Source organism: Neofelis nebulosa, chromosome 11 (genome assembly GCF_028018385.1).
Source record: "Neofelis nebulosa isolate mNeoNeb1 chromosome 11, mNeoNeb1.pri, whole genome shotgun sequence".
In the NCBI taxonomy this organism is placed as follows: domain Eukaryota; kingdom Metazoa; phylum Chordata; class Mammalia; order Carnivora; family Felidae; genus Neofelis; species Neofelis nebulosa.
In genome coordinates, this window is record NC_080792.1 from 72,868,436 (window position 1) to 72,881,311 (window position 12,876).

The window sequence follows — 12,876 nt, forward strand, 5'->3', positions numbered from 1 at the left end:
CCCCTCCCCCTCAGAGGTGGGTAGATATCAAGGCCTGGGAAGTAGGCCCCTGCTCTGCTCCAGCACTGGACTCTAGCTCCGGTGACCCTCATCTATGGCAGCTGGTGGACATGGGGAAGAGTGGATAGGGTGAGAGAAAGTGGGGGCCAGCAACAGGACTGGCCTTGGACTTGGCATCCCCTATGGCAAAATCATTTCTAGAGAGGCCCTGGTGCTGGGCTGGGGCAAGGATGGGGGGCTCTATAGGGCACAGAGGAGATGCTGAGCACAGAGGTAGCTCTCCTTCCCAGTCCCTAGTTGCACAGCAACTCTCTACACAAGCCTGTTTATTTCTGTACAAAATCATTTTTCTATTTTACACAAAGAGCACCCCACCCTTTACCCCACCCTCTCTCCTCACAACAGCACCCTAGCCCTGGGGAGCATCCCCCCAGGAGGAGGGGGCTGAGTGAGGCACCACCCATGGGTCCTCACTTCTGCCTGTCCCAGCTGGGCTGGCCCAAGCTCCACTCTGGAGAAAATAAATAAGGAGGCTCAGGCAGAATCTGTGCTGGGCCAGCCAGACTCTCTGCCACCCAGTGGCCAGGCAGCTGGGCCCTCAGTACGTGGGCTGGCCCTTGAATGTCAGTTCATGAACCGTGTAGGTATGTGGAGACCCCACGCCACAGGCCTGAGCTGCCAGGGTTACAAGTAGGTGTCCTCACTCTCCTGGGACGTCAGGCTCTCCTGGGAATGGTGGTGGGCTGAATCCTGGGAGTGGTGGTGGGCTGAATCCTGGGGAGCTGAGTCCTGCGGGGCTGAGTCCTGGTGGGCTGGATCCTTTGGGGGTACATCCTGTGGGGGACATGCATCTCCTGCAGCAGCTGCCACCTTGGCTTGACTTGGGACTGGGGGCTTGTCCAGCTGCCCACTTGCCTTTGCCTGCTTCCACTGCTCCTTCTCCTTCTGGCTCTGTTTGGGTGGCTTGGGCTTGCCTTTGGAGCCAGGGAGGGGGGCATCCGGGGGCAGGCGGATGGATGGTGAGGGTTGCAGTGTGGGCCGGGGGCCTGGCTCCGCCTCCAGGATGGCCTTGGCACCATGCAGCCTGGGCGGGGAGCAGCACTGCAGCTCACCCCGGGTCTCTTGCCAGCGCCGCAGCTGAATGAGGTGCTCACGTTCAATCTGGCGCTCTGTCACTGGCAACTCTACCACCTGTGTGGGTGGTGACAGGCAGATAAGACCAGGAAGAAACTTCCCCTCTGTCTCCCAGCCTGGTGTCTGTTCTCTCTCAGTGTCCTCCAGTCTTGGTCACTAATGGTTGACCTTAGGAATAATGGGGGTCTGGTTCCTGTGGTGATCACAAGTCCCAGAGCTGAGTGCCAGGTGAGCCAGGCACTTAAGGCCCACTGCCTCAATGGAGAAAGCTGCCCACAACTCATGAGTCCACTTGCTCAACTATACGTCACCAAAGTATAGCCCCTGAGAGACAAAATTGCACAAAAGAAAGAAAAAAGGGAAAATAAAGCCAAGGCCATGGATGTGGTACCAGGGAAAAAGAGAGGTGATGAGTTGCAGCTTCTCTCATTCCAAAGTGGTTCAGAACTTGGGAGGCCCTGCAAACCTAGGCCTCTCTGTGACCCTGTCTTCTCATTGAGACAAGAGGATAAGGTCTACCCATACTATCCTAAGCTGCTGAGCACCAGGCCTGACACCAGTGACTCACCTTCAAGGGCAGAGCTACAAGGCCCCTTCCAAAGGACCCCCATATCTCCTGCTCCCACCCAGGGGTAAGGGAAGGGTGTGGGTCATACCTCCTGGACCAGGAAGGCCTCCTGCATGATTTTGGGGCTAAGGCTCCGCAGCTGCTCAATAGTCTCATACTGGCCCTGGCAGGCTTTGAGCTTTTCAGGGGAGCCCAATGCATGTTTCAGCAGCACCAGTCCCACACGGAAGATGATCTTGACTCCTGCATGAGGGGGTGGTAAGGGGGCCTGTAAGGAATTTCTCTGGAAATAGAGGCCCCCTTGGGCTGGGTTAGAAGCAGGGGTGCTCCCCTGAGCCCAACCCAGTACCTTCGCAAAAGAACATATCCCAGACGCGCAACACAGAGCTCCAGGGCAGGGTGCGGGCAAAGGCACACATGAACCACTCTGTCATGTACAGCAGTGGGTCGATCTTCTGCCTGCTGAGGTGCTTGTGGGCCACGGGTGACACCTTCTGCAGCAGTGAGAAGAGGATCTCCCCATCCAGTTGGATCGCCTCCTGGGGACACAGCAAGGCCATGGGACCAGGAATGTAGGCTCACAGCAGGCAGGACAGAGACTATGCCCTGGCTCCCAGTACCAGGCAGGCATTCATTCATCTCTCAGGCAGCTACTGCCTGTAGGCAGCCAACCTTGTGTTGGGTGCTGGGATACAATGAAGAGCAAACAAGACATAGCTGGTCCCCCTCATGGAGCATGTAGTAAAAAGGGGCAGACAGATGAATTATAGGAGCAAAGAGACTAGGAGCAGGGCATAGGGGGTGGCTAAGTGCCCAGAATATGGCAGGACCAGGAATGCCATATGCCAGATTAGCATGTGCCAGAGATCCCACCTGTCAGGGTCACAGAAAGCTCCCTAAGGGCTGAAAACTGAAGGAAAGCAGGGGTTATTAAAAGAAGGAAGGGGGTAGAGATTTAAGCCTATGCCAAGGCTGAGGCAGGGAAGAACTTGGTGCACTGGTGGAACTGAGATCCTGACAACAGCCAGACGGCTTGAAGCAGGGATGGATGGCAGGGTGGAACCGATGAGTCTGGAGCCTAGAAGACCTGATCGTGTCAGGCCTTGGGTCTTCAGCCTGAAAGCAACAGAAGTCTGGGAAGGTTTTAAGCTGGGGCAAGAGTGGCTGCGGAGAGAAAGGCCTGGAGAGGCTACAAACAGCAGGTCCCAGGCCAGGTCTCCAACCACAAACACTCACCAGTTTCTCACTGTAGTAGCCAGGCAGGTACTTCTCACAGATCTGCACCAGGCACCAGAAGGCTTGCTGAGGGCAAGAGAGACATGAGGTCTTGCTGCTGGGTATTCCCTGCCCACCTACTCACCCGCCCAGGGCCTGGTGGTACCTCAGCAGGCATGTGCATGAGCAGAACAGCAGCAATGGGCGCCTGGGCCTGGCAGTATCCCTCCTCAGGTCGGTATAGGGTGTAGGCCTTCAGCACACGGAATAGGTCCTGCTGGCTGTGGAAGGGCCAAGTGGGGCAGGGAAGATAGGTGTGACTCTGCCATCCGCTGTCCTTACCTATGCCCTACCAGACCAGACCTGTCTTAGAATTTGCTCTTCTCTGGTGACCTGACTATGGTCAGCAAGGGGTCACACAGACTCTCACAATACCAGAGAAAGGAGGCAGGAGGGCACCCCCTCCCCCAGTTTGAAAGGTGAGGGCAGAGGCTCAAAGAGAAAGCAGAGGCAGAGCCAGGCAGGATACCAGATACAAGGTAAGGGTGTGTCAGGGCTGGAAGTCTGGGGCTCTTACTCAGCAGTTGTGTCCCCTTGGCCAAGTCAGCTTTGTCCTAGGTGTCTGTCTTGGTCCCTTGGCCTGGCCTGCCTATCCTTCCCTTCGTACATACCCTCTGTGCACCCAATTATCTCTAAACTCTTTCTTACCACCAAAACTTATTTCTAGAAGAGGACCAGGCAAGCTCTAGCACTCTGGGGAGTAAATGAAAGTTGCCCCAGAGGTAAGAGGAGAAGCTAAGAAGACCCATCAGATTCAAACCAAAGGGAAACTCTAACAGTGGAGTTTGGGGCTGCCAGCTTCTGGACCCCTGAGATAAATCCAAACTCATTTTATCCCCTCTGCACTCTGAGGGACAGGGCTCAGAGCCACCTCCAGTGTGCAAGGCCCAGCCTACTCACCCATGGCCTCCCCGGGACACAAACATCTCATGGAAAGGGAACTGCCGGTGCAGGTCACGCTCAATCACATCTAGCCACTTGGGGTCCCCAGGGGACATGTCCAGCTCCTAGAAACAAGGTCAAGAGCATGTATTAGGAGTTAGGAATAGCTGCTGGAATATACAATTGTCCTGGGTACTGGAGGAGCCCCCTGCCAGGAGTAATGCCCACCCAATCCTATCATGAACTGGGCCCTCTTGAAGACAAGTCAGGAAGCTCAGGTAAGGAAGCCTGGGCAGAGGCAAAAAGGCAAGGAGGGAGGGCCCTAGAAACTCTGAGGGGTGATCCAGGAAGACCCATGTGGTCAAGTGTCTGTCATAGCTGTGGCTAGAAATAACCCCTAGACACTTTATTCAGGACTCACTCAAATACCTTATGTCACATCCTTAAGATGGAAGGCTACTATCAAAGCAATAGCTACCACCTGTTGCCACTGCTCTGAGCCACCCATGGGCGTCACTGACTCTTTTCCTTAATCCCAAAAGTCCTACCATTATACTGTTCAACAGATAAGGAAACTGAAGGTCAAAGAAAAGTCACTTGCCCAAATCCTCATGGTTAGAAAAATGGTAGAGCTGGGCCTGGAAGCCAGGTTGACTCAGAGCCGTTGATCCCAACTCCTCTGCTCTCTGTCTCCCTGTGCAAGTGGTGTCACCTATTCAGGGAAGGGTGTTTGTGTGTGGGTGTGGGTGTGAGAAAGAGACAGTGAGAGAGGGAAAGAGAGGGAGAGATCTGCATAGAGTGTTACGTGGAAGGATATGACATTTGTCAAACCATTAAACTCAGCCAAATTTGGGTGCTGGGGTTTCAACTAAGTTTTACTGTTTTCTTTGAACTTCTGTGAACGTTTTGTCATGAGTACCATTTTAAAAAACAAAGTATTACACAAACAAAAATCATTTCCTCATCATTTGAAATGTCCTATATTGTGATTTGCTAGTTAGTTACATGGATATGTATTATTTGTCAAAACTCACTGAACTGCACACTTAAGATCTGTGCATTTTACCCTCTGTAAATTCATGCCCCAACTTTAAAAAAAGAAAGAATATATCAATAAAAAGGAAACCCAGAGGGCTGAGCAGGGAAACAGATTAAGTACATGTTGCCTGCGGGGCTCGTGCAGCATTAGGGAAGGCCCCTGGGATGAGGGCCAGGTTCTCAGCAAACACACCAGTGGGCACAGACCCAGGCTTTGGCCTTGACTGGCAGGTGTCTTCCTACAAGCTCCTTTCTCTCTTGTGCCCTCTCAGTGGAGGTGTCCCAATATTAAGCTAAAAACCCTAGGGTGCCAGGTAACTTGACATGAGAGAGTGAGTCTGAGAGAAAAAACTGATGGAATGTTCAAGGCTGGAAGGTGGAAGGAAGGGCGAGGTGCCTCCACAGAGGGCCCTTGAGCAGGCACAGAGTGAAGAAGTGGGTATACAACCTCTAGAGTCCCACATATTCTAAAGATGGGGGTCTGTGCATGTCCTATGAACTTCCCAAGTCAAGCCCAGGGCTGGATACTGTCTGAGCACAATGCAGGATTGCTTTTGTCAGAAAGTGGAGGAGGATCCTACAAATTCTCCCGAGGGCTCTGGTAAGGTAGGGACCCGAGACTCCAAAAAGTCAGTTCCTAGGATGTACTTGCCTGACACCTCAGCAGCCCAAAGCACTTGACCACACATGGGTGGGTGAGAAAGAAAAAGGTATAGCTGAAGGACCTATGGGGAGAAAGGGCTCTGGGAATCAAAGGCAGGTGTGAGCCACTGGCAACTCATGCCACTATTGCAGCCTCCAAGAGAGCCTGAAGGCACTGGCACCATCATGAGGTGAAGCCAGAGAAGAAAACCGGGTAAGAAAAGGACTTGCCTGCCCAATGAAGGAGGAAGAAGAGCAAGTGTGGGAGAAGACAGAACCACAAGAAGCTGCAGAACCTTCCCTGACAGCTGAGGTTGGGGTCAACTACCTGGATCTTCAGGGGAACACAGGAATAGGTGCTGTTATGTGCTGCCACCAATAGCCTGTCACTGTACCCTTGCCTTTGGCTGTCTTGTCCACAGCAGCCAGAGGGAGCTTCTCAACCTTGCTCACTTCCTCCATGTCATCCACAGGCAAAGTCCTTCTAGGTGTGCTCGAAAACTACTGTTCCAGCCCCCAGGACTGCCTTGGGGACCCACTACTCAGCTTCAGAGTATCTAGAAGGCCTTCCTGGGAAAAATCTACCTTTTCCCACAAGCAACTCTCAAGACTCCACAGAGGTGGCTGATTCCTCTCCAGACACACTATTCCCCACACACAAAATGCACACACATGCTCCATACTCTGCTATTCACACAACACGTGCTCACATTTGCTAACTATGGAACCAGGAGTCTGGCCAGGCCAACTAAGCTCTTGGCTCCTATGCCTGTGCTCTGGCAGCCAGAGGTAACCTTGGGGTGAGGTTCCCACCACTGAGTTTTTCCCTCCATCCAGGATGCAGCCTCCTGAAATGTAAGGGATGGGAGGAAGACACTGGGAGGTAGACTCTGGAGTCAAGAGGCTGCTCTAGTAGGACCTGGTATTGATGTTTGGTAGGACAGTCCAATCTGATTCAGAGCTGCCCTCAGCCAGACACTCCACCAAATCCCCCAGCCCCAGGGCCAAGTACTGTTAGTAAAAGGCTCTAACCCTCTTCAGGTCAACAGCAGAAACTCTAGGCTCCCCTGCCCCACCTACTCTTCTTAGGGAACAGGTTTGGCAAAACAGGAGTGTTTGCTGAAGCATGAAGTATGTCAACAAAAAGCTGGTAGCTGGCAGCTCTTTCTCACTGCCTGTCACCAGTCCCAAGAGGTTGGAAGAAACCCTGATGCCTACAGCCAGGTCTAGGAGGTAAGCAGGGGCAACCCCAGGGGAGCCAACTCCTGGAGAAGCTGCCCAGCCCAGGTAGGCCCTAAGAAGCCCATGAAAGAAGGAGTGTTCTTACTCTGGCAGTGATGGGGTAGGGAGCAGCAGGTGGGGAGGGGAAGGCATGCCTGCAGAGGACACCCTCTCTCGCCACTGACTGGTTTCTAACCCTTAAGGATACTGGTTTGGCTATGCCACCCCTAAGGCTGACAACTAGCAGCACAGGTGAACTGTGTCTGGCCAGCTTGGATGAGGCAGGAGAAAAGAGTTGAGGATGGGAGGCTAAGATTACTGAAGGTCCTGTGGTCCTGAGGGCAGGCCTCCAAAAGCCCAGAGCACGGAGCCCAAGGAAGTCAGGGAAGTGGTCTGAGTATCCCCTCCTGACAACCAAGAGCTGGGAGGTGGCCTGCTAACCCCAAGAAAACAAAACTGGGTGGTTGACAAAATAAAGAGCTGGAATGGAGGATGCAAAATCTGTCCATCCCACTGAAGCCTGCACAGTTGGAGCTTCAGATGGACAGACCCCCAGGAGTCACAGGTTGAATAGGCCTGGCCAATGGGGCATTTTATGGGTGGTCCTATTAACCAGCTCATATTGCTGAGGTCCAAGTGAGTACATGGAGGACTGCTGCCATGGGTAGGGCATCAAGAGACATGGAAGGGAGGGTAGGGTGAAGGAAGGGCCACTCACGTCAAACTTTCCAGGGTTCTGCTGTAGCTTCACCTTGCCTCCTGACAAGTACTGCCAAGCACGGCCCCGCAGAGAAGGTGGGATACCCTTCTGGCACCGCAGACGGATCTGAAAGTCAAAAGGACTGTGCTTATACATCCACCCAGGCAGCTCCTCCAGAGGCTGTGTGCCAGCCCAGCTCCTCTATTGGTGTTTGGCGGGCTTTTAGTTAGCACACTGGACAAGCCGTAAAGTGGAGAAAATAGGACTCCCCTCCTGCTGCTACTGTTGCTACAATGCATAGCCTAGGATGCTGGTGGGGGCAGGGGGGGTGGTGACAAGTAATGACTGTAATTAGATATGCTGCCACCAGGTGATGGCAGTCTCCATGTCCCCTGGTCCAGTGATAAAACAGGTTATTTCTGAGATCTACCACATAATTCTGAATCCCCATGACCATTTTCTGGACCAAAAATGGAACCATTCAAGTTGGAGGAGCCCCATGGGATATCACTAGGGAGGAATCTGCATGGTGCGGGGCACAGCTGCAGCTCAGGAAAGGGTAGCTTATGAGATGACCCAGACTGTGCCCAGAGACATGGCCTGGGCACTTTCACAGGGGTGTTTGTTTAAGTAGCCATGTGGCCACCTAGAGTGGAAAGTCAGCAGAACTCAAGGGAGATGGGAACTGAGCAGAATGCCTCCATACTTGTTTTAGTCATGAATCCTCTCTCTTCTGCGCTCCTTGACCCTAAGCTCCCACAATTACCAGCCCAGCCCAAGTCAGAGGCAGCTTTCCTGGCTGCGAATCCTGATTCCAACCCTTGCTACAATGGCATGGGTCTTTCCTACTCATAGGAAAAGTCCCATAGACTGGGAGAGGTGAGGGAGAAAGTATCTGGGATAACTCATGACCCAGAGCTATGCTCAATTCTTATGCTTGCTGTCTTTAAAAGAAAAAGACTTCTGTGTCAAAATCCAGTTTGAAAAATCATCTTTTACGAATGGGAAAACTGAAGACAGAGTGGGAAAATATTAAGGTCACACCATGAGGAACCCACTACTTCCTATACCACACAGGCTAGGGGGATCCAGCCCCATAAGCTTTCCACTTCACTGGCCTCACAGAACTAGTTGGGAGATGAGCTCCACCTGGACTTTGGGACAGAATGAGACTGAGGGCAGCTGCTCTGATCATCCTCTTTGACCTCAAGGCCAATGGTCAAGGATGGTAAGACCAAAAGCAGAGGTACCAATCCTATAGAATGGAGGTGGGGGTACTGACCAATGACACTCCCCTCAACCCCTGCACTAAGCAGCCTGGCCTGGGACGGAGATGGGAGCTCAGGGCACTGGGAAGAGCAACTGGATATGAGTTTGAATCCAGCGCTGGATTCAACCAATCAAGTCTCATCAATAGTTAAAAACAGAATGGTAATACCCAGGATTCTATTAGAAGGTTGGGAAAATGCCTAGAATGGGGCTTGACACACAGTCTGTGTTTAATAAATGCCTTCCTTTCCACCCCTCCATCCCAGGAAGATGCCTGACATGGAAATCCCAGGGGCTCCTGCTCACACCTAACTTTCCCTTACCTGGAAACCCCCTCAAATAGTCCCGTTGGAATCTCTCAGAGAAGCACAGAAGGCCTAGCCTTCCTGATGATGAGCACAAACAAGAGAAAACTTTCCAAGGGTCAGAGAGTATCAAGAACCAGGAAGGAGACAGGCAGACAGGCAGGAGGCAATGGGGGAAGAACAGAGTAGCTGGTCATGAGAGCTAAGCTGGAGCTTCTGGAACTGCTTGCAAAGGGGGGCAAGGAAGGGAGTGGAAGGGAACTGCCCCAGACTCTTGGAATAATAGTTTCCTGCTGTGTGGGACGAGAGTCTCCTTAAGGAGTCCGCTTGGTCTGAGAAGGTTTTGGCAAAGGGATATAGTATGGCCTAGAGCCACAGGTCCTTTGGGCTCTCCCCAGGGCCAAGCTTAGCTGACCTAAGCCAGCTCCCACATCATCACAGCCCCCTGTCATAGTTGGCCTGCCACAGGGGAGCCCAGGAATACCTTCAGTTCATTAAGGCTCTCAAAAAGGCCCTGCCCTCATTCAGGCCAGAGCTGGGGAGGTGGGGATGGAGAACCAAGAGTATAGCCATCTTTTCCCACCCTGGCCTCTGGAATCCTCCTCAGCACAGAGGTGTTAGAGATGGCAATTTCTACCTGCCAGCCTTAGAGAGGAGGCAATGGTGGGGATCAGAAAAGAAAAAGCAAGAGAAAATGCTCAGCAAACAGAAAGCACAAGGGTTATTATTCTCTGACGACAGCTGAGTGAGGCCACACCCTGCCTGCTGAACTCTGGGAGAGCTAGGCCACAGTTTGAGCAGAGCCCGACAGGGGAAGACAGCATTCCAGCCACAGCCTTGCCTCCCTACAGGGCCTGGACCCCCTCCTGGGGACTCAGATTCTAAGTCCAGGAGAGGTGTTGGGTCTGGACCCACTTCCTGAAGCAGGTATTGTCCTTCCTGTGCCATGACTTCCTGACCAAGGGGAGAGCCCAAGCCTGTGCAGCCAGACAGGATGAGATCCTAGGGCCAGTGTGACCACAGCTGAGGTGGCAGGAGCAGAGAGCAGTGGGCTAGGGCTTCTGGGTAGGATAGGGTATAGCCTCTTGTGGTGGCCCCTGCTGGACAAGGGGAGCTCTTGGCTTCCTAACCACAGTGCCAGGGAAGCAAAGGGAAAGAGGAAGTGGTACTGCCTGCTCTGCTGAAAGGATCTCCCCAAGGCTCCCTTCTGGAATCCCCCATTTGCAAGGGATACTGGGGCAAGAAGGATCCACCATCCCTGCTAGTCACTAATCACGAGATTGGAGAGGGATCTGAAGCTCAGGGTAAGAGCCTGAGGGGTAAGGAGGGAGGAAAATAGACTCCAGAGTCATGCGTCACAGTTGAGAAGAGCTGTCTTTAAAAAAAAATTTTTTTAAGAGAAATGTTAATAAGCAAAAAATGAATGCTCCAAAGCCTACAAAGAATAGCAAGAAAGAGCCTGGGCTAGGTGTGCCTCTTCTCCATAGGCACAAGGCTTTGCAGTCACCAACTGATGGGAGCCTCCCAACATGACTGTCATTTCCATTCAACCAGGGAAACTAAGGGTGAAGTGGCTCACACAAAGTTGCACAGCTAGCCACAGGCATGAAGAGGGGAAGGTAGTGGGGCTGGGCCCAAGCCCATATATGACTTTCAGGCCTGAGATTTCTGCTTGACCCTGCAGCCAGCTATGCCAGCCTAGACCAGACCAGCATGTCAGGTGATAAGAGCAGGACAGCAGGTTCACTCTGTGCAGTGGGAACTTATGCAGAGACACCCTGGCTATGAAGTTCTGGACAGGTCTCCACTAGGCCAAGGAGTAACTAGATCCTGCCCAGGTATCCAAGGGCACCAACACACACATTGTGCTAGGCTACGATGTTCCTATGGGGCAATAGAGCTAGTGTCTAAAGAAAGACCAATTAGAAGAGGGCCAGAGGGTACTTTCATTTTAATAAGACCATTAAACTGCGAGGTTACTTTTCTTTGGCCAGGAGGCAAGAGGGAACTCATCAAATTCATCTAGAGGGTGGTGATGAAGAATGAAGGTACTAAATGTAGATTGCCTGGGTGCAAATTTTGATTTTGTGTGTCATCCATAAAGTAGGGGTACTACTGCTACCAACCTCACTGAAGTGTTATAAGGACTACTCAAGTCAAGCGTCCAGCACACTGCAAATGTTCAACACATGTTAGCTATTATTAGTATTATAAAGTCCTCCCTGATAGGTAGTAAACGGCAGTAAGAACTTCTCCCAAAAGAGGGCTGGAGGAAAGCCACCTATAAGGGCTTTTGGCTAAGCCCTTTGAAGTGGCTTTGAAGTTTGACTCCAGGACAAAGTTCTAGGTGAGTCTGAAGCCATCTTGGAAGATCAAGTAAAGACTGGTCCCTGCCCTCCAGCCAGCTTCTGTTTCCTTTTCAGAGCTGGCAGACAGAGACACTTAAGGCTACTGGCAGATGGAGAAGGCTACTGGCAGTTGGCTACTGCTCCTCTAAGCTGATACAGTTCCTCCTTCTTCCTTTTCTTCTCCAGGCTGCCAACTCCCAGCCCAAGGCCCAAGGCCAGGCCCCTCACCTTTTTGTGCTTCTTGGCCATCCATTTGTCCCAGTTGTTGAGCATGTCCAGCCACTTGGACTCCCTCTGCCTCAGCACCTCCAGGGGGACTTCCTCTAGTCTGTGGAGCAAAGGGTAGGACCTGTCAGAAGTGCCAAAGGAAGCAAAGGCCCTGGCTTAAGCCCCAGCCACCAGCCTTGTCAGGCCTTCATTCCTACCCATCTTCCATCCCTGCTATTCCCTTCAGGGCTGCTAACTCTTGAACACACTTACACAGATGAGAGGGAACGCTGCCTCCTCCCTAGAAGGCACAGACCAGAGAGACACCAGGTTAAGTGCCCACTCCCCCAATGTGTCAAGGGGCCAGGGGTCACTGTGCCTCTCTGGGGATAGAGGTCTGAGTGCGTGCATCTGTGCACCAAAGCAAAGCATTCCTGTCCTGGGTCTGTCTAGATAAATAAGCCTCTTAGGGGGCCTGCATGCAAGGTGTAGAGCTGGATCAAAACAAAACAAAACAGTCAAACAAGTACATAAATAACATGCTCACCTCTTCATTCTAGCAAAACTAGTTATTCATAGTTTCCACAATTATGCCCTGGCCCTTTCCCACCTCTCAACCTTGCTCATGCCAGTGCCTTTGCTGGAAGGGACTCCAAGTTGTCTCTACCTATCAAAATCCTACACATGCTTCAAATCCTCATCAAATATCACTTGTATTTGTACATCTACTAACTGAGCAGCTATCACAGCTGTGCTAGCATTGTTCTAGGGCCAGGGCTTCTGGGCAGGCTGTGAGGAAACACTCCTTTGACTAGAACAAAGTCCTGGCCTTCATGGCATTGACATTCTACTGGACTCTGAATGCCCACTAGAGTCAGTGGCAGAAACACTGGGCATGGAGACCCACCCCAGGCAAGAAGATCAGCACCGGAGCAGCTGAGGCAGGTTGGGGCAGAATCCCTGGCTTAGCCAGAGGGTGCTTCACGTGAGTAGGCTTCCTCTAAAAAGTGACTTCCTGAGAATTCCTGAGTTCAAATAACTGAGGGGCAAAGAGGAGTGATTTACAGAGTGATTATTCTACATATGCTTTCTTATTTAGACTACAGAGCAATATTGATAAGAAAAAAATGAAAAAATGTATGTGTACACCTCTGTACACACACATACATGCTCTCTTCTTTTTTTATTTTATTCTTTAAGTTTACTTATTTTGAGAGAGAGGGGCATGATGGGGGAGGGGCAGAGAGCAGGAGAGACAGAATCCCAAGCAGGCTCCCCACCATCAGT

The 12,876-nt window shown here is 51.9% G+C and overlaps 1 protein-coding gene across 1 annotated transcript in view; it reads right to left on the reverse strand.

Annotated features, from left to right (window-relative positions):
- Nucleotides 1-298: 298 nt before the first annotated feature.
- Nucleotides 299-12,876, reverse strand: part of TBC1D10A (TBC1 domain family member 10A) — a 31,211-nt gene continuing 18,633 nt past the window's right edge. Inside the window, exons 2-9 of the mRNA XM_058690805.1 lie at nt 11,611-11,710; nt 7,479-7,586; nt 3,878-3,984; nt 3,084-3,198; nt 2,939-3,004; nt 2,052-2,241; nt 1,791-1,945; nt 299-1,191 (exon numbers count right to left, since the gene is read on the reverse strand). Coding sequence (XP_058546788.1) covers nt 685-1,191; nt 1,791-1,945; nt 2,052-2,241; nt 2,939-3,004; nt 3,084-3,198; nt 3,878-3,984; nt 7,479-7,586; nt 11,611-11,710 — 1,348 coding nt within the window. The 3' untranslated portion in view covers nt 299-684. The remainder of the gene's footprint in view (nt 1,192-1,790; nt 1,946-2,051; nt 2,242-2,938; nt 3,005-3,083; nt 3,199-3,877; nt 3,985-7,478; nt 7,587-11,610; nt 11,711-12,876) is intronic.